The sequence below is a fragment of the Dipodomys ordii genome, unplaced genomic scaffold, assembly GCF_000151885.1.
Source record: "Dipodomys ordii isolate 6190 unplaced genomic scaffold, Dord_2.0 Scaffold53, whole genome shotgun sequence".
NCBI lineage: Eukaryota > Metazoa > Chordata > Mammalia > Rodentia > Heteromyidae > Dipodomys > Dipodomys ordii.
Window position 1 is genome coordinate 4688374 of NW_012267269.1, and position 22251 is coordinate 4710624.

At 40.7% G+C, this 22251-nt stretch overlaps 1 protein-coding gene across 1 annotated transcript in view; it reads left to right on the forward strand.

Annotated features, from left to right (window-relative positions):
* Adamtsl1 (ADAMTS-like 1) overlaps window positions 1-22251 on the forward strand; it is a 385192-nt gene that overhangs the window by 277964 nt on the left and 84977 nt on the right. The window contains exons 17-19 of the mRNA XM_013020837.1: window positions 7161-7340; window positions 13273-13426; window positions 14737-15859. Coding sequence (XP_012876291.1) covers window positions 7161-7340; window positions 13273-13426; window positions 14737-15859 — 1457 coding nt within the window. The remainder of the gene's footprint in view (window positions 1-7160; window positions 7341-13272; window positions 13427-14736; window positions 15860-22251) is intronic.

Here is a 22251-nt window from a genome sequence, read left to right on the forward strand (position 1 = left end):
CCACCTAACACCAATTATTTTTTATCATAACTTCCCCAATATGAAAACAGAGGAAATTAACCTGCATTTCTCCTTAGCGTCATATTCACTAAGTCTTCCCAAACATGTGAACCTAAGAACTCTTCTTACTTGGCTACGTGTTTATCTTTGGTGGATTTATTCCAAATGAACAGAAGCTTATGTGCCTCATAAAATACTTAGAAATCAAGTACTGAAATGATGTGAAGCTCTACAATTCCAACATCAATTAGGAAGTATGTACAATGTCAGTCACTAGGTAGCAACCTCTAAAAGCAAATTCTTTTTATCTACTAAACTCAGGAGAACCCAAAATCCATAGGGAATTTGTGAATGATAATAAGATTATTTTTAAGAGTGTTTTGATGTCCTTTTGAGGCTTAGAAAATTTTTGTATGAACCAGACAGTACTTCTCTCATAGAGAAATACACTCTATTTTCAACAGTATAAAGGTATTTACTAAAAATATCAAAACATTACCTATATGCAAAATTCATTATAAAATATTAATTACTCTATCATTCAGCTAATTCTTTACCTACCTCTTTATGGAGAAACAAACTGTTAAGATTTGAATAAGGAAAATGTTTGCAAGGAAAAAAGCTAGAAATGCATTTATACAATCCTAAAGTCTCATATTAGATATATGACAGTATATCAGGGGAAAGTTTAGTAGCTGGGTTTGAACCCAAAGCCTTGCACTTGTGGAGCTGACACTCTATCACTGGAGACATGGTTCTATCCCAGATTCTTTTTCTGGTTGTTTTGGAGATGGAGGTCCAAAACCTTTTCTGCCCATGCTGGCTTTGAACCACAGTCCTTTAAATCTCAGCCTCCTGAGTTGCTAGGAGTCCAGGCAAGAGCCACTGGCACTAGCTAGAGAAAAGAATTGAAATCAAATCTCTCAAACACTTAATATGAACCACAAAAGAAGTAAAAAAATAAGTAAAAATTTCTTCATATACTTCATATAATAATAATAATAATAGATGATAATTTCTGAAAGAATGAGAGTTATTCAAAAGTGCTGTTTGGGGCTGATGATGTGGCTCAGTGACAGAGCAAGCACTTGCCTAGTATGCATGAGGCACTGTGTTTAATCCCCACCACCACACACCAGGAAAATGCTGTTTTACAAATGAAATAAACTAGGCATGATGGTAACATTCCTGTAGACTCAGCACTCAGAACTAAAACAGAAGGATAGTGAGGCCTGCTTGAGCTACATAGAGAATTATAAGGCTAGCCTGCGTTACTTACCAAGACTCCATCTCAAAAATATAAACAAAAACTAAAATTAAATAAATCTTAAATTGAGGGCTGGGGATATAGCTTAGTGCTAGAGTACCTGCCTAGCATGCTCAAGGGCTTGGGTTCAATCCCCAGTATTGCTAAACAAATAAATAAGTACAGTAATATAATGGAGATTAGTCTAGATATCTTGGAAGTTTCTAGATAAACAAAGAGCTTGAAGTGTGGCTTCTCTGTGAAAGTAAGAATGGAGTTGAGACTGAATTCACAAGGAGAAAGGCTCAGTAAATCTAAGAGAACAGTCCAGATAGAGACAAGAAAAAATACAACAGCCTATGGGAGAAACAATCTTGGAAAGTCTCGGGAATAAATAAAAACAGGTACAGCTGGAATATACAAAGAGAAGGCTGTAAGAAATAAAATGGCAGATATATATGAGGCTTCTCATTCACTTCAGTATCTTAACCTATATGGAGCCATGCTTGACCTGTAATTGGTATTAATAAATGTATGTGGAACAAATGACTGGCATTGGGAGGATTTGAACTCTAAATTCCACCAGGGCAGAGACCAGAATATGTAAGGCTCTGGGGGGCATGGTTTGGAGGACTTTGAATTTTTATTCTCATTGCAAAGAGAAGACACCATTGGAGGGGGCTAAGCATGGGAATTATGTTACCTGAGTTATGCTTTTAAAACATCGCTGCAGTGTCTGTGCCTTAGACTGCAGGAGAGGAAGATGATCTGTTGGATGTTGTCCATTGCTTCTCTGGATACTCTCCCTTCACTCTTGTTCCCCAAGAGGCCAAGATGGGTAGACTGCTTCAGTTAGCTCTAGTCTCTACCCTATGAAACTAGAAACTTAAGTCCTCTGGGGACAGTCTGATAGATTTCCATAGACTAGATAGATTATGAGCAGCATGAATTTATTTCTCACTCCAGAGTCTGGGAAATCTTTAGTCAATATGGTTGCATATTCAATGTGTGTTGAGTACCCTCTCCCTAGTTCATGGATATGGTCTTCTAGCTGGGTCCCACATGGTAAAAAGGAAAAGGAGCCTCTTGAGTAACAACTCTAGTCCCATTCATGAGTAGTTCACTCTTACTACTTCCTAAGAGCTTCCTTCATAACCCTGACACATATACTTAAGACTATCATCTTGAAAGTTAGAATTCCAATGTATGATGGGAGAAGGTGATAAACATGCAGACCACAGCACTGGGAAACTGGTTAGAAGGCTTGGCAGTGGCCTAGGCAAAAGATGGTACTATCTTGAGTTATTGTTTATTTTGAAGATACAGCTAATTTTATGTAGGTTAATGTGATAGTATTTGTATGTGATTTAGTATTTGGGGAGGGTTGGTAAAGGAAAAGGAACTCAAGAGTGCTGCCTAAGTTTTTATCCTCGATATGTTACTGTTCAATGACTGCAGAAACCTGAGAGAGAAGAGTTTGGGGTGAGGTCAGTGGAGAGCAGCAAGAACTTGGCTTTGGACATGTTTAAGTCAACATACCTGCTTGCATTTAAGGGGACATGTTGAAGAGGCATCAGGGAGAAGTCAAAGCCAAAGTTTAAAATTTTTGATTTGTCACCATAAACTTGTTTCCTTCAATTGTGGCTTTTAAAAATTACATTAAGTTCATGGAAAAAATTTAGCAATTCACAGAATGGAAAGTATTGTGGAGAACACAGTCCCTCTGTTTGGCAGAGCCTTAAGAGTAAGTAATCCACGTGGTTAGTTGTCTACTTATAAAAGAATTCTGAAGAAAGTATGAACACTAAAAGGTTATAACTAATCTGATTATGGTGTAACTGGCTGGTTAGAAAGAAGAATTTGACAGAAATAAGAGAAGGTTGAACCTAAGAAATCATGCAAAACACTAAATTTAAACCCCTAGTTATCCATAGTAACAAGGAGGGTTATTCTGAGTAAATGGAATTTGTAGCCACTAATTTAAATTTCTCTGAAGTACCAACTTCAATTCAGTGCCACAAGTATGTGTTGAGGACTTGAATTCACAGAAGGCACTGTTCTGGGTAGACTGGGTACAAAATAAGTTAAAGTCAAGTCTTTTAATATTTTATTGAATGGAATATAAATAAAATGAAGACCTAAAATTTCTTCTCTAATAAATGAGAATTTCAGGGTGTCACCAAAATGAGCCACAAATAAGACAAAAGTCTGAAGCCATAACTTCATAACTTTTTTATTTCTTAATTAAGGCCAAAAGTCACCAGAAGAACCCTTAAAAGGAACTTTTGGATCAATGATCAAGTGCTCTGCAAACCACCACATGTGGTCTAGTGCATTACCCAGGAGTAATGTACAAATATAGGCTTTCAAATCAGAAATCGAAGCGCTTACACAAACAAGTTTTCAGAGTCACCAGGATATGATTCTTTCTCCTTCAAAATATTGTTAGAGTTTTTTCCTTAAATATATATATATATATGTATATATATATATAAATTCAATCGAGTTGTTTCACTTAAGAGTAAACATTTGTATTTATTTAGATATTCTTTATATTTATGATTCAAGTTTTTAAAGTTTTCTTAATGGCAGATAACTATTTTAGAATGTCAGTCCCCAATCTGGATCATGGGCCAACTCCTGTCAGTCAAGAATAGTCAGGGGGTAGAGGCATTGAAAAAGAAAAAAACACCATCCAGTGGGGTGAAAGTGTGAGACCAGGCTGTCAAAATGACTTGGTATGAAGCAGCCGTCAAAGTACCTTCCAGTGGTTCTGCTGAACCACTGGGAGTAACTGTTAGGGTATATATGTATGTATGTATGTATGTATATTTGTATGTATGTATGTATGTGTGTATATATTTGTATGTATGTGTGTGCATATATATTTGTGTGTATATATATATATTTGTATGTATGTATGTATCTTTAGTGTAAAGGTGATGAACATAAGTAAGATAATGAGTATGTTTCATTTTAAACACTGTTACCCCCTCCCTCATTTTCTTCTGCTTACCTCTATTTCCCTCCACCCCCATTGTATATTTCAGTTCTAACATAATGTCTAGTGAGTATCATTGTTGTATTAGTTCATCCTTTACCCTTCTATTTCTGTGATTCTTTTTCCCTTCCATGGATCAGATAAGCTTATATACAAGACAAAGAGTACACAAAACTAAAACTGAAAAAAAAACAATTAACTGCATACAGGACATAATAAGAACCAATTCTTGGAGTTCATTTTGATACATTTCATCATATATGGCCCTATGCACTTAGCAATTGGGCTATTGAGATCCCTTGTTAAGAATATCACAGACATATTCTAGTTATTTACAAATGAGGGAAACCATACAACCTACTTTTCTTTGGGCCTGGCTTGCTTTGCTTAATATAATTTTTTCCAGGTCTTTCCATTTCCTTACAAATGGGTCAATGTCTTTCTGATGGAAGCATAGAATTCCATTGTGTATATATACCATTCATCTACTGAGGGGTATCTGAGTTGGTTCCATATCTTAGCAATGGTAAATAATGCTGCAACAAACATAGTTGTACTGGTAGATAGGGTACCTTGAATGGAACACTGGAAGGGAGCTGAGTTGAGTTGGGGCTGGTTCACTAGCTCTGTCCAGGACTTACTCTTCAGTAGGAGTTTGGTGAATGTTGCACTGAATGGAAACAAACCATTTCTGGCTTCCAAGTGGCCTTACTTGGGTAACTTCATCTTTCTGCACCTTAGCTTCTTTCTCTATACTCTGAGAGTAAGAGCTATTCAGAGAGTGTCCTTGCCTTTTTTTGTGAGCTTTCAATGGTAAGGGGTTGATTGCATAAGAAAATGGATATTTTTCCCTCATGGTTCTCTACTGAGTACATTTCATTTTACATGTAAAGTAAGTTGTTCATCCTTGATCTAAATCATGAGAGCCTCTAGAATCAAAGCTTAATTGCTTTAATTTGATAGCTTTGCTAATATTATTCGCCAATACCCATGACTTCAAGGCATTTGCAAACAAATAGCATTTATTTGGATACACTCCAACCACAGGTTCTAACAAAGGCCTCTCCGGAGCCCAGATTTCCTTTCCATATCCATTTTATTCCCACTAGGACTGGTAGTATGGCATTAATTTGGCTCTGGGTACACAATAGAATTTGGAAAGAATGTCCTAGAACATCTCTTTTTAGTTTTTAATTTGTTACTGCCTTTCAGAATTTCTGATTTGATTGACATCAAGACTGGGCACCCACAATTTTTAAGTGACAGTAGCATGGTTGAGACCACGGAGCAGGAGATAACATCTGGGCTGTAGGAACCACACGTTCAGGACAAACTCTAGACTTTCAAACCCAGGCTTCATTCCTCAACAAGCCCAAGAATAGTAAATGGAAGACTGGAGACTAGTCCTCAAGAAAACAGAGCTCCTAAAACTCTCATGACAAACTAGCTCAGTAGTGAAAACAGTTGTCATGGGTACCAGAGTTTACATGTTAGCTAGGGTTATATCTAATTACAAGTGTGAGAAAATCCAAAGTAGCATTGCCTTCAAGGGATAGAAAGGTATTTCTCTCACATAAACACAAACCAATAAGTTTCACAATCATTGCCAGGCTTCTATCTTTTTTTTGTCAATTGTAGGGCTTGAACTCAGGGCCTGGTTGCTGTCCCAGAGCCTCTTTGTGCTCAAGGCTACTGCTTTACCACTTGAGCCACAATTCCACTTCTGATTTTTGAGTGGTTTATTGGAGATAAGCGTCTCACAGGGACTCTTCTGCCCAGGCTGGCTTCAAACTGCAATCCTCAGATCTTAGCCTCCTGAGTAGCTAAGATTATAGGCATGAGCCACCAGTGCCCAGCTAGGCTTCTATCTTTTCATCTCTAATAGCCCAAGATGGACAGATATCCTTTGAACATCCCAGACAGCAAGGAGGAGAGAGGGAAGAGAAAAGATACCAGTATCTCTTTGCAGGAGCTTCCCTAACATTACCCATCACCCATTTATTTATATCCATGTGGCAAGCATTTAGTCAAATGGCTGTGTCTATCTACAAGGGAGTTGACCAAATATAGTCTATCTTGAAAACTCATGACCATGATAAAAACTGGAACTCTTGAGCGGGGAAAAACTCTTGAACGGGGAAAAAGCAAATACTCAGAAAACAACCAGCCTGTGCCTCCAGAGGCCTCATTCCCCCTACTCTTACAACTGAGTTGTAACGATTAAGTTACATGTAAACACTGTGTTTTATTGAGGCCCCTTAAAAAAAGAAAAACACTGACAAGAGGCTATTTTTCTTGCATCCAAAATTTCAGTGTCTCTGGTTCCCACTGCCCTAAAAAATTTAAAAATACCAATCCAACAAGAAAAGTATTCTAAGGGAGTTCTGCAGACAACGAGGCCCTAAATCTCATGCTACCCAGGGTAATGCAGAAGTGCTCTCACTTGGATGAAAAGGACTCGACTCCTCTCTGCAACTTCATCTCCCCAGTTGGTTCTCATGCCAGACACTTGCTTGCTCTTGCTCCTTCTGAAAGCAGCATGGATTATTTTCACTGGGTCATAAATATGTTGAACACTTTATTATACTAACCTTTTAAACCACTTGTCATAAGCAGCTACAAATCACATTTCACAAACAAATTTCTAAGATTCCAAGGTTCCTAAAATTCCTAGATGCTCAAGTTAAATACCTGGGATTAAGAGAGAAGAGTATGTAGATTTTGCTACAAAATTTATTGCAAAGAGAGGAAACATGATCCTCTGGCCTGACTCCGAGTTTGTCTTCTGTTTTCTTTTTTCTTTCTTCTTTTTTTTTTTTTACAACATTTCTACTTTTTCCTGCGCCAAGGCTAAGGTGAGAATCCTTGCCTGCCTCCTTTCCTATGTTGAATGGACTTTCTCTTCCTCCCCAGTGTTCCAGGAGCTGTGGAGGAGGCGTTCAGAAACGTGAGGTTCTTTGCAAGCAACGCATGGCTGATGGCAGTTTCCTGGAACTTCCTGAGACCTTCTGTTCTGCTTCCAAACCAACATCTCAGCAAGCCTGCAAGAAAGATGACTGCCCCAGTGAATGGCTTCTCTCAGAGTGGACCGAGGTATGTATGTCCCCCAGAAAGAAAGAACAAGAGGCATGAGGGAGAAGTTCACTTCCAACACACAAAGAAAGAACAAGAAGAGAATAAAATAGTTCTCATATTTTGGGGCGATCTTTTAGTATCCATATCTATCATAATGTGTAACTAGGCTGCAGGGAATGGGCTATGTAACCAGCCCTCACCCATCGGAAGCTTGAGACTATAAATGGACTCCTCCTGAGTTCTCTTTCTGTCTCTACTCCTCCCCCTCCTCCTGACCTCCCGGCATCTCCTGCTCCCAGATGTTTCTAGTCTCTGTTCAGGAAGGGCAAAGCCTCTCTATTCTCCTCTTCCAAGTTACTGGACAATAAAGGATGTGATTTATTAGGAATAGAAGGCCAAGGAAATCCTGCCTCTTTACTGTTAGTTTCCTGGCTCTAAAACTTCAACAACTTCCCAGAAAGAAAACTTGATTTCCCCTGGTGCTTTGCACTTGGGGAAGTGATGACTCAGCATTCACCATTCCTGACTCTCCTTCCTAAGTGAGGGTTCCCTAACCTAGACCTCCAGCTAACCTCTTCCTTGTAGTTGTTTGTTGTTGTTCTTTGTATGTGTTGTTTGTTCTTTTTTTTTTGGGGGGGGTGTCCGGTCGTGGGCCTGAACTCTGGGCCTGGGCGCTGTCCCTCAGCTCTTCAGCTCAAGGCTAGCACTCTACCACTTGAGCCACAGCACCACTTTCAGCTTTTTTCTTTTTGCTTATGTGGTGCTGAGGAATCAAACCAAGGGCCTCATGCATGCAAGGCAAGTGCGCTATCACTGAGCCACCTTCCCAGCCCCTCCAACTAACGTCTTTTAAAATAAAATAATTTCTGTTTTAACATGCATGACTTAATTTCACTTTTTGAATTGTCCTTAGCCTCTTTGAGTTGCCTTAGCTTCCCCAGTTCTGTAGGCCTACAGGTCTCACACAGAGAAGTCTCAAAAGTATTGCCTCTCAGCAAGAACTGCGATAGAAACAGGTGTGAAGTGAAAAAAAAAATCTGTGTGTTTTTCAAAACTACATATAAAATTCCTGCACTCAGGTGGCTTGCAGCCATAGCAAGACCCTGGGTTAAAAGAAAGGTTCAAGACTTTCCCTTATAAATTAACCTTCCTGACCACCCCTCCATAGTCTTTCTTATTCAGTATGGAGCTATTGCTAACTGTAACACACCTCTGAAACCCTTATTTTGAGCAGGTAAGCTGCCTGTGACAATTAAGATGCCAGGCTCTCAACATGGGTTACTAGAACTCTTGCTGTGTATGTATGTATCTGCCAGTTTAGATTCATCTGATGGTGCTTGCTAAGGGCATTTGCAATTGAGAAAGAAACTATATTAACAGCCGTTGTATAATTTGGCAGTAAAATGACCTCTGGCAGTGTTTTACCCCAGATGTTTCAAAACAGAAAGAAGAATGATTCATTTTTTTATATTTTAAAACAATTGGATCTTGGCAGAATAAAGAAGTAAAAGGGTAGAGAATTAATTTGTATATTTACATGTATGTATATGTGTATATATATGTGTTAGTGACAATTTTTTCATGATAATGTTCATTTGGGATAGGATATTATACATGAAAAAATCATAATGAAAAAGAGCAGGCCTTTGCCAGGTGGCTCAAAGTAAATACATGCTCCTGCTGGAGATTGGTGAAAGGCATTGCTCTCCTCTATCGGACTGTCGTGAGTGGGATGCCAGAAGCATGGCATGTATGTATTATAACTGTTCCCCGTCTTCTTGGAGTTCGGGAACTTTGGAGGATATGGAACACAGAAAATTCAGGAAAAAAATATTTGTAACCAAGCTCTGGTGACTCACATCTATAATCCTAGCTACTCAGGAAGCTAAGATCTCAGGAACATGATTCAAAGCCAGGCTGGGCAAACAAATCCAAGAGACTCCTATCTCTAATTAACTAGCAAAAAGCCAAAAGTAGAGATGTAGTTCAAGTAGTAGAGAGCCAACCTTGAGCAAAAAGCCAAGTGAAAGTGTAAGTCCCTGAGTGCAAATACCTGAACAGAAAGAAAGAAAGAAAGTTTAAACGAACTTTACAACTTTGGCATGGGGTGGGGGGTAGGAAGGGATGGGAAGGGGAAACAAAGGAGGAGGCAACAATGCTTGATAAGAAATGTACTCATTACCTTGCTCATGTAATTGTAATCCCTCTGTATAGTATTTCACAATAAAAAATACAAAAAAGGAAGAAAGAACAAAAGAAAGAAAGAGAGGAAGGAAGGAAGGAAGGAAGGAAGGAAGGGAGGGAGGGAGGGAGGGAGGGAGGAAGGAAGGAAGGGAGGGATGGGAGGGAGGAGGAAGGAAGAGAGGGAGAGAAGGAGGGAAGGAGGGGGAAGGGAGGGAAGGGAAAAGAAGGGAAGGAAGGGTTCTTTTATGACTGCGTATTTGAATGAAAGACCCTTTTAGATGACAAGACTAGTGAAATGGGTCTCATTAAAGTGGGCCTTTAGAAATGTATCTTATGCACTTGAGAGTTCAGACTCAAGGAAAAGCAATCCCACCTCATATCATATCCTAAGTGTGACACTTACTGGTCTATAACTGGGGCTAATTACTTAACCTTTCTATATCTTGTATATCTGAAAAGTAGAAATATAATATTGTCCACCAGTGGGTTTCCATTAAGTTATGCATCTCAAATACTTTGTGCCAGGTAACAGTTCATTTTTATTATGATGATGATTCTCTTCCACTTGATCTCATTGACAGGAAATACACCACTAGCTCTTGAACCACTAAACTCAGCCAGAACCTAGGTCTTAGAAAGGATTTGCTGGTCTTCCCATGATAAGAAAGTCCAGTTTGGGGAAGTAGAGGTGTTAGCCCTAATTAAGTTCTGCACTATCTTGACTGATGAATGGAAATTCCAAACTTTGGAGAATGGCAGGAAGTAATCATTGATTCACTTTGGATTAAACTCAAGCTGGCACCATGGCAAAGTACCCCAGAGGTACTAGCCAAGGCCACACATTAGTCTTGTCATTCTAAAAGCTTTTCTGTGGTCTATTGGCTGAGATAAGACATGCATTCCACACAGCCCATAAGACTCTTCTGGGGGGAATAAGAATCTGGGTGATCTATGATGTTTCATTCTTAGCCATCTAGATTCCATCTCATAGTTACTGCACAAAATCCCTAAGAGATAGAATTAAGCCAAAGTTTTAGTCATTTCAAATAAAATTACTTGCAGATTCTATTCTGAAAACAAGACTTCTCAAAGGGCCAGCCTTCCTTTCTTTCAAGGAAACCCTTCAATCTCCTGACCAGGTTTCCTACTAAATACTTTTAAGTCAAATCTTTATAAACCTTGTCTCACCTCAGAAATTATAAAAGATGTGAAAGTCAAGGTAGTCCATTTTAGAACTGGAAACTCAAGATAGCCTATCATCCATTTTCTTTTCAAATTAAAAACCTTGAAGACTTTTATCAAATAAAATGTCACTATACAGTAAAAAATCTGAACTAGATCAAATAAGAGGTGCTTGGTTTGAAGTGTGGCTGGGAGATCAGATCTTTGTGTGTGGTCTTCCCATCACCTGAGAAGCAGCTCCAGATCATAATCTCAGTGGTCAGGAAACACAGTCTAGAAAATCTACAGATGTGGCTTACTTTTCCTATTTCCAAGGTGTGGATATCAAATCTAAAAAAAAGGTGGTTGTTGATTTTGTTGCTGTGGTTGTTGTTACCAAAGTCACAACTTTGACTATGTTTCTGCTTTTCTACTTGGCAACACTAAAAATCATCAGGCCCCTCATTTCACCTGATCCTTGGATTCAGTGTTGTTCTTTACAATCAAATAAGTGACAAGTCGAATCTGAGATCCACAATCGCCATGCAACAAGAGCTTATGTCTTTTTCTCCTTTGACAGTAATGGGATTTGAACTCAAACCGGTCCCTTTTTTGTACAGGATACTTTAAGATAAGGTCTTTCTTTTTTTTCCCCTGGTGTATGCTTGCCTATTTTATGCTTCCAGTTGTAGCTGGGATAAGGGATATGCAATACTATGCCCTGATAATGGTTGTGATCTAGCTTAGCCTCAAGTTGTAATCCTCCCAATTTTAGCCTCCCCAGGAGTTAGGATTCTAGGCATGAACCACCAGCCTCATCATCACCTTTTGCCTCTTCATTTTCTTTCAGGTGGCTTGTGGCACAGATTAGTGTCAGTTCATAACATAGAACACAACATTATAGTTGCATTTTTGTGTGTTCATTGACATTTTTCATCACATTGGCATGCGGGCAGGACCTCAGTTCAGGCCTTCATCACTTCTAGCTTGGTTAGCAGTCCCTGCACTAACAGCCTGTCTCCCACCCTTCCACACATTGCTGCCAGATTCACCATCTCACCCACCTGCCATCATGCTGCTCCCTCCTTAGTGGCTTCTTTGCTCTGTGGACCTGCCAGAAAATTAGCCAAAGTCTGGCCCATGCTCCTGAACACTGTCAACTCTGCCTCGCTGTTCAAACCAGTTTAGTTCTATATTGAATTCTTCTGCCTGTGGTCTGGAAATTTCCCTACCTCCCACGCTGATCCCAGTTGTGATATAACCACCTAAACTCCCTCCATCTAAGACCTCCATCCCTAGCATATATGAAGCAGTTAATAACTATTAGCATTAATTTTATAATGTTACTTGTTTCTGGTCTTATATTCCTACTAAATTCCTTAATGACAATTCAGTTCTGTCAACAGCTTTATTGTGGGTATAATTTGTAACGTTTCAATGTAGCTTAATGTTTTTAATGGCACATAAAAGAACCATGTTTCTTTTATTCCACTATATGGTGGTACCATACTTTGCTCATCCACTCACCAGTTGATGGACATTAGGGCAATTATAAATGATGCTGCCATGAACTTTCACATACAAGTCTTGGTGTAGATGTGCATTTTCTTTCCTCTTGGATAGACACCTAGTGGTAAAATGGCTGAGCCCTATAGTAAATTAGCTTTTTAGTACACTGCTAACCTGGTTTCTAAAGGAGCTATGTCATTTTACATTCCCGCCAGCAGTGTATCATTGTTCTGATTTTTCCACACCTTCACAATACTTTCTGTTTTCTTTTTTTGTCTTTGAATATTTTTATCACCTTTAAGTGGTTGTACAAAGGTGCTGCCATTCCACAAAGCATTTTATTGTGCATCTTGATCAATGTCATACCTTTTAACATTCTCACCCATTACCTCCCTCCCTCCCCCTTCCCTTGGTTTTCTTATGTTGAAAAATTCGCCATTTACCAAAGCAGTTTATGTATACAATACATCTTGATCTGTGTCATCCCTTTAACCTCTTCTCCCCACTTTAATCCACCCCTTCCCTATTTTTATCGATTCTGTGGTATATACAATAAATTCTTTAAAATGTCTATCCTAGTGAATATAAAATGATACCTCCTTGTCATTTGGACTTACAGTTCCCTAACACACTATGTCCTTTCAACAATGCATTTGGATCTTCACTCCTTATTATTTGTGAAGGGAAGAGAAGGGAATTAGCATTAATTATGATTTATATGCATGGCATTTGAAATACACTGTCTCATTGGGCTTGTAAAATAAGGATAAGAAGGAGAAAGAGACTCAGTTTAAATAACTTGCCCATTATTGAGATGAACTTATATTGGACAGGACTCTACTTCTCAAGTCTAAGACATGGAACAAAATGACTATAGGAAACCTTAGAATTAAAAAAAAAACCATAGAGTGAAATGTATCCTCAAGACAGACATGTATTCTACTTTGCTGTGTTATAATTACTATTTCTTTTCCAGAGGCTGTTGCTTTTTCAAGCATTTTGGGGCTGGGAGGAGAGGTGGGTGATAGTCTATATAAAATAACCATTAGCCTCAGTTCCAAGATACTGATGCTTTTGGCCTTTCTTTCCCCACCAGTGTTCCACCAGCTGTGGGGAGGGCACCCAGACCCGAAGTGCCATTTGCCGGAAGTTGCTGAAAACCGGGATCTACACTGTGGTCAACTCCACCCTGTGCCCACCCTTGCCTTTCTCTTCCTCCATCAGGCCCTGCATGCTGGCAGCCTGTGCCAGTGAGTATGCCAGAGCTCTGGGGATGTGCAGATGGAACCCAACAGAACAGCGGGCATAGCTACAAGGCAAAGACTCCCTGAACCCAAGACCAGTAGGAGTCTGTGGGGCAGCAGAGCCCTGTAGGGGGGCTGCAGGCTGGAGAGGCCAGCTGGAGACAGAGAAGGAATCTTAATCACAAGCAGCCAGGCGGAATTCCCATCCCTCTCAGAAAAAAAAAAAAAAAAAAAAACAGTTTGCAGGGGTAGAGCAAAGTTCACTGGCTGCCATGCCAGACCTGGAAACTGGAGGCAGTGTATTACTAATGAAGTCAAATGTCATCCACTCTGGGGATTTTAACTACTCTAAACAGATTTGTTCTATTGAATATTAGTCCCTAGAGCAGTCACACTTCTTGGGACCCCCTCCTTATGAACATTAGGACCAGGTACTTTGCAAGACCCTAAGGTTGAGTTTCAGGGGAAGATAATCACCTCCTCTTTGTCCTCTGACTCTTTTGATGATGTAAACTTCTCCTTTGGAATACTTTGAATGAAGGTGGAAAATGTGAAATGAGTCTAGAGGAAGGAGCAGGGAAGATGGAGAGAATGCTGGAAGGGTGATCCTGCATGGAACACATAGACATGTTTAATTGTAACTCCCTTATACAACCATGTGTTTAATTTTTTTTCAATAATACATAATACACTTACTCTTTTTTTTGCTTGACACCAGTGGCTCATACCTGTAAGCTGAGCTATGCAGGAGGCTGAGATCTGAGGATCAAGGCGCAAAGCCAGCCAAGTCAGACAAAACTGTGAGATTCATATCTCCCAACCACCCCAAAACATGAAGCGAAGCTGTGGCTCCAGTGGTAGAACACCAACGTTGAGCAGAGAAACTAAGAGATAGTACCTAGACCTGGAGCTCAAGCCCAGTACCAACATCACACACACACACACCACACACACACACACACACACACACCACTTTTAATGAGTGGACCTGCCTTTCACCTGACCTCCTGACATCTAGACCTCAGCTCCTAAGGGACAGAAAGACCCAGCAGGGTACATGTGTGGATTGCCCACTGCACCTCATTAATGCTCCCGTTTTTGATGGCAGCTGGATGATCCACAGCTGGTGGACAGCTCCTCCTTGTTAAACACGGGGCTGGGTAAAGAAAAGAGAACCCTGGCCAAACCGACCCTGCAGAGTTCTTTCCCTCTGGTCCCTTTTGTCCCCTGGTGCTCTGTGCTCACCGCATCTCACTGGCGTTTTCCCCCACTCTCCCCTTCTCTGTCTCCTGTGGTCTGGCATCCTCTCCACCCAGGGCCTGGGCGGCCATCCACAAAGCACAGCCCTCACATCGCGGCCGCCAGGAACGTCTACATCCAGACCCGCAAGCAGAGGAAGCTGCACTTCGTGGTGGGAGGATTCGCCTACCTGCTCCCCAAGACGGCCGTGGTGCTGCGCTGCCCGACGCGCAGGTTCCGCAAACCCCTCATCACCTGGGAGAAAGATGGCCAGCACCTCATCAGCTCCGCGCACGTCACCGTGGCCCCTTTCGGCTACCTGAAGATCCATCGGCTGAAACCCTCGGACGCGGGCATCTACACCTGCTCTGCGGGGCCTGCCCGGGAGCAGTTCGTGATTAAACTCATCGGAGGCAACCGCAAGCTGGTGGCCCGGCCCCTGGGCCTGCCAAGCGAAGAGGAAGCTTTCCTGGTAAGAAAGTCCAACCCCAAAGAGGCCTTGCACACCCACAAACACCAAAACGGCATCTTCTCCAACGGCAGCAAGGCTGAGAAGCGGGGTCTCACTGCCGACCCCGGGAGCCGCTACGATGACCTGGTCTCCCGGCTGCTGGAACAGGGAGGCTGGCCGGGAGAGCTCTTGGCCTCCTGGGAGGCGCAGGACTCCATGGAAAGGAACGCGTCCTCCGAGGAAGATCCCAGCACGGAGCAGGTCCTCCTGCATCTCCCCTTCACCATGGTGACCGAGCAGAAGCGCCTGGATGACATCCTCAGGAACCTGTCCCAGCAGCCCGAGGAGCTCCGAGACGTCTACAGCAAACATCTGGTGGCCCAGCTGGCCCAGGAGATCTTCCGCAGCCACCTCGAGCACCAGGACACGCAGCTCAAGCCCTCGGAGCAGAGGTTTCCTCCTGTGGCCATCCCCCCTCATAAGCATGTGTCTGGCTTCACCAGCTCCCTGAGGACCTCCTCTGGCGAGGCTGGGGCCGGCTCTCGTAGGCCACACCGAAAGCCCACCATCTTGCGAAAGATCTCAGCTGCCCAACAGCTCTCTGCCTCGGAGGTGGTCACTCACCTGGGGCAGACTGTGGCTCTGGCCAGCGGTACACTGAGTGTGCTGCTGCACTGTGAGGCCATTGGAAACCCGAGGCCGACCATCACCTGGGCCAGGAATGGAGAGGAGGTTCAGTTTGGTGACAGGTGAGCCCTGTGGATATCTGGTCTAAGGAGGGATGGGAAGTGGGAGGTGATCCCAAGAGGTCACGTCTTAGCAAATCTGGGATTTTCCCAGTGATAGGAACACAGAACCTGGGGAATCACCTTCTGGGTTTCAGGTCCTAGCTCAGCACTGATACGATGTTGACCTAAAGACAAAGTATTTAATTTCTCTAGATGGTATGTTCTCCTTTGCCTGATGGAAGAGCAACAGCACTGTGTACACACCCACAACCCCAGAGGATCCCAGAGATGAATGTGATACTCTCAGAAGAGCTTTGAACTTTTGGCACAAAGGATACCTTCCCAGGCCAAAGCATTATTATGTTTCCACTTCGTGAGATGAACCATTAAAAAAGCTTGGGCACCAGGACACTGTCTCCAGATGTGTGGTCCCTGGGGCCAAGGAGAGTGCAGATGGCACATGCTGTTCCCCCTGTGACAGCCTATCCTCTGTCTGGGCTAAATAAGGATATTTGTGCCAGAAAGTATAATCAGGTCTATGATGAACTTTCCTAATATCATATGGCATGCCTGCTTTGAGTTGTCATTATTGAAATGACAGCATGGATTACTTACTGGTCTCCTTAGGCTATTACCATTCACCAGTATTGAGGCTTGAACTCAGGGTCTCAACACTCTTGATTGGCTTTTTTGCATTAGGCCAACACCTGACCACTTGAGCTTCTAACTCCACTTCTGGCTTTTTGCTGGTTAATTGAAGATAAGAATCTTATAGACTTTATTCCAGCTGGCTTCATACCAAAATCTTCAGCTATCAGACTCTTAAGTAGCTAGGATAACAGAAGAAGTAGAAGTAATAACAATAATAATATATGTTAACACTACCTATGTGCCCACACTGTGCCTGGCTTTCAACAACATTGTCATTTTGAATATCTACAATGGCTCTGGCAACCAATGTCCCTGGCAAATTTTGCCAGATTCTCTCTTTTACCTCTTTCATTCACTTACAGATGACCATAGAAGGTCAAAACCCATTTATTAATGGGGGGCAGGGAGAGTCTTAAGTACAGTTACTTCAAAACTTGCAGTATAAGTTTTTTTTTGAGTGCTCCACAAAACCAGGAATTCATCCATCCCATGAGTTTGAAATGTGCTCCATTAAGGCTAAACAGATGTATTTATTGCTGCATTTTATGCCTATTTTAATATAGCACTTGATTTTCTTATTATAAGGGTAATAAAAAAGACTATGAAATAATTCAAATGATATCCAAATCTATTAAAAAAGGTACAAGTCTCTCTCATTCTCCCATTCCTTTCCCCTGAGTCTATCATTCTTAATAATTTAGCATACATCCTTCTAGAATTTTTATATATTTAATTATATAAAACATATATACACACAGAGGATTTGGGGATTTTAATAGGATATTAGTCATGTTCAGAAATTTTGACGTGATTTTTATTTCATATGTCTAGGAGATGTGTTCATAATAGTATGTAGAAATCTAGTTCACCTTTTTAACAGCTGATTACTGTTCCTGAATGCATTTAACTGTTCCCTAACTGAAAATTATTAGGAGCTTTCCAATTTTTTTTCTCTTTTAGGCATTGCAATGTGTGGTGCAACTTTCTAGTGAACAATATAGCATGCAGTATTTTTTGAGGAACTCCTTTGATCACTGAAAAAAAATTTGGCTTATAATCTAAAGAAAACCAGTAACTCTCGCAATACTACCTTGACCTTTTAGTTTTTAGCTTAACAAGTATTAGGAATCTAGCCCCAATCAATAGCTTTAAGATGGAGAAAGTTCCGTGAAATTTTATTAGACAAAGCTACATGCTAAGGACACTAAACCTGTTGGGCCTGAAATAACAGAAATAAGTTGTAGGTTCTCAACTACCCAGGACGTTAGTCAGGGAATGTGATGGCTTCAAGAGGGAGCAGATACCCAAGGGCTATGATCAAATAGTTTTTGTCACCATCAAATTGCTTTGTAATTTAAAGTAATACCATGCAGTCAGGAAAAAATAATAGATCTCTGAGACATTATAATTTTTCCTGGCTAGCTAGTAACAAATATGGCAGGAGCTTAGTTTCTAGACTATTTTCCAAGTTCTATTTGAGAGAAGAGTGTGAATGTGTACGCCCAGAACAAGCAAAAAGCTGAGGGCTGTTGATGACTTCTCTGGGGAGTATCATTGCTTGTCATTATCAGTGTGTCTGCTCATGGTTTAGACCCATTGCAACAAGAATACCTACGGGACAGTATATTGCAAATGAACTTTACAACTTCGGGCCGCAAGGGGGGAGAGGTGGTGAAGGGAAGGAATAGTGGGACAACAAAAAGGAAGGGAAGGGGTAACAATGATCGACAAAAATGTACTCATTGCCTTACTCATGTAAGTGTAACGCCTCCAAACAGAATCTTAACAATAAAAATTTAAAAAAACGAAATGCTGTCTTTCCAAATGAGCTCTCAGCATACTCACTAGGCACATTTATAAGTTCTTTTCAGAGACTTTTGTGCCACTTGATTTTTTTATATATTAATATATATTTTATTGTAAACATATTGTACAGAGGGGTTACAGTTACATGAGCAAGTAATGAGTCCATTTCCTATCAAGCATTGTTACCTCCTCCTTTGTTTTTCCCCTACCATCCCTTCCCTCCCCAACTCCCCAACTCCTACCTCCTCCAAAGTTGTAAAATGCATTTTCAACATAGTGTCTTGTACTTCTCATTGTTACAATGGGTCAACCTGTATCCTTATTTAAGCATTTTGTTATTACCCTTCCACTTCCCAAATTATAGAAAGGTATATACAAGATGCAGGACACCGGAATCAAACACAGTGAAAACAGGGATTATACCATGGGGGAAGAACATACAAAACTAACAAAACAATCACACAGCACATTAAAAACAACAGCAAGAAAGATAAAAACCTCTTGTGTTCCTATCTTGGGGTTCATTTCACTTAACATCATCTTATATGGTCATATGTACAAAGCTTTTGACCTTTTCTGCTTATCCTAGACATATACTAATTATTGCAAGTAACTATCCCTAGTAAGGAAACCATGGGACCTACGTTCCTTTGGACCTGGTTTATTTCACTTAATATGATTTTTTTCCAAGTCTTTCCACTTCCTAAAAAATGGGGCAGTGTCATTCTTTCTGATGGAGGCATAGAATTCCATGTGTGTGTATGTGTGTGTGTGTGTGTGTGTGTGTGTATATATATATATATATATATATATATATATATATATATCACATTTTCTTGATCTACTGGGGCACCTGGGTTGATTCAGTATCTCAGTTATGGTAAATAATGCTGCAGGGCTGGGAAGGTGGCTCAGTGGTAAGCACTTGCCTTGCATGCCTGAGGCCCTGGATTCGATTCCTCAGCACCACATAAGCAAAAAAGAAAAAAAGCCAGAAATGGCTTTTTTTGGTAGAGTGCTAGCCTTGAGCTGAAGAGCTGAGGGACAGCGCCCAGGCCCAGAGTTCAGGCCCCACAACTGGACCCAAAAAATAAAAATAATAATGCTGCAATAAACATAGTTGTGCTGGTAGCTTTAGTGTGGTCTTGTTTGATGGTTTGGGTAAATGCCCAAAAGTAGGATTGCTGGGTCATAGGAAAGCTCTATGTGGAGTCTTTTGAGGAACCCCATATTGCTATTCAAAATGGTTTAACAAGTTTACACTCTCAACAAGAATGCAGTAGGGTTCCCTTTTGGCCACATCCCCTCCAGCATCAGTTGTTATTAGAGTTCTTGATTTTAGCCATTCTAACTGGGGTGAGGTGGAATCTCAATGTTGTCTTGATTTGCATTTCTGTTATTGCTAGAGAAGTTGAGCATTTCTCCATGTGTCTATTGGCCATTCTTATTTCCTATTCAGAGAAGTCTTTCTTTAAGTCTTTAGCCCACTTATTAATTGGATGGTTGTTTCTTTGAGGATTTGTTGGGGGTTTTAACTTTTTGAGTTCTAAGTATATTTTAGATATGAGACCTTGTTCACTGTATGGCTAGTGAAGAACTTCTCCCAATCTGTGGGCTTTCTATTAATCTTGCTAGCTATGTCCTTTACCTTGCAGAAACTGCAGTTTCATGCAATACCATTTGCCCAACCCTTCTTTGATTTGTTGTGTTTCTGGGTCTTTATTAAGAATATTTCAGCCTGTGCCAAGAAGCTCTAGAGTTTCTCCTATTCCTTCCTGTGTTTTCAGGGTGTCTGCTTTGACTTCAAGGTCTCTGATCCATTTGAAGTTGATTCTGGCGCAGGGTGATATATAAAGATCTAGCTTCAGTTTTGTACAGGTGTTTAACCACTTTTGCCAGCACCATTTACTGAAGAGACTGTCTTTCTTCCATTCTATTTTTTAGCTCTCTTATCAAAGATTAGGTGGCTATAGGTCTGTGGGTTCATTTCTGAGTCTTCTTCTATTCCATTGGTCCTGAGGTCTGTTCTTGTGCCAGTACCAAGCTGTTTTGATTACTCTGGCTTTTTAGTAGAGTTTGAAATTTGGTATTGATTGTGTTGATGGTGCTTCATATCTAGAACCTGACCAAATCTCTATGTCACTCACATGTTCACCTGTCTGTAGGATCCATAAATAGGTCAAATACATATTGAAAAATAATCTCCAAACTCCAGCATTCTTATCTTAGGAGAGAGCATCCTCTTAGCCATCCAGTTTATCAAGCTAGGATATTTGTTTCTCTTTCCTTCTTTTTTTTTTCCTTTCTTTCTCTACCATTTGAGCCAGCCCTTCCACTCTGGTTTCTTGATGGTTAATTGAACAAAAGAGTCTCTCAGCTTTATGTGGCTGGCAGGTTGCAAACCAAATCTCAGCCTCCAAACCAAATCTCAGCCTCCTGAGTGTCTAGGATTATAAGCATCAGCCACCAGTTCCTAGTTTTGCTTTCCTTCATAGTCCCCAGATCTAGACTTTTCTAGCTCTTCAGTGGGTTTTTGATCCATCCACTTCCTTCAGATTTGACTACCTCAGTTTTGATTGCTTTTGTCAACTCTACATTATTGCAGCAACAATAGCCTTTTAATTCTACAGGTGCCTTCTTTGTACCAGGAGAGGACAAACTACAGCCAGTGGCTTTGACATTTATTAAAGGGTTATTGAGAGTGCCTTTTTAAAGGGTTATTAAAGAAACCAATGCAATTGAGCACAGAGCTATTAAATTAGCTTGCCCAGGCCCTCACATTTAATACATGATAGAGCTGGGAATCAAACCCAGATTGTATAAAGTTACCCAAAAAATGCTTTTTTACATATTAGTGAGGCTATTTAACCACCATCCCCTCTAAAAACAATTGGACTATATAATAAGGACTATAGATGACTCTCAATGCCTAAAATGTTTACTGTGACCTTTGATGACCCCATGATTTAGATCATTCACAATGCCATTTTAGCATCTTTCTAGCAAACCCTCCCATGCTGTTCCCAAGCCTACAGCTCTTAATGGCTTCTTATTAAAAGGTCCAAATGTTTTCTCATGCGATACTGTGTAATTTCTGACACTTCATCATGATTTGTTTCTCATCATTTCCACCTCATGGCACTGAGCTCTGCCCTTCATCAGTACTCAGTTATTGTCACTTATGAATCTGCCTGGGACCTTCCAACCACTGTGTCTTGCTAACTCCTATCCACAGGAAGCCTACCCACAGAGGATGGGCCAGATGTTCCCCCTCCACAACCTAATCACTCTGTATCTCAGCACTTACCACTCTATTGTTGAATTAGCCATTTTCTTTTCTTAAGTTCTCTTCTGGGTTGTGTTTATTTTCCTTAAGGGGAGATGTTGAAGAAGGTGTCTAGAATGGAAATAGTGTAGAATAGAAATAATGTCTATAAATGCCAGGCACACAATGGATACTCAAGTCCATTGAATACTCACAAGAAATTAATATCCATCATCGTCAGTTAGACCTGAGCCATCACCTCCCATTATCTTCTCAGACATAAAAAGTAAGAAACGTCATTTTTATTATAAAGCAAGAGCTTCACTCTTATCTTAGGCAGATGTTCCAATTTGGGGTAGAAAGGTATCTAGGAAAAGAGCTAATGGGGAATTATTAAGTCCAGGCATCAGGAGAGGATGCTCACATGCTACAGACATTCTTTGTTAACATTTCTAATCTGGTAGGAAAGAGAAAACTACAAGTTTTAAGTGCTTATGCTTGCCATAATACCGTTAGGCAATGTTTCAAAGTGGTGCTGAATAAGAGATGAATTGAGAAATATTTCAAAAGCTTTACCTTGGGCAACAAGAGTGTTCACAGATGGAATCTTCGCAAAATGGAAGAAAAAATTAGAAGGAAAATTCTTCTGGGGTCAATCTTAGAGCCACTAATGTGAATAATGATATATGAA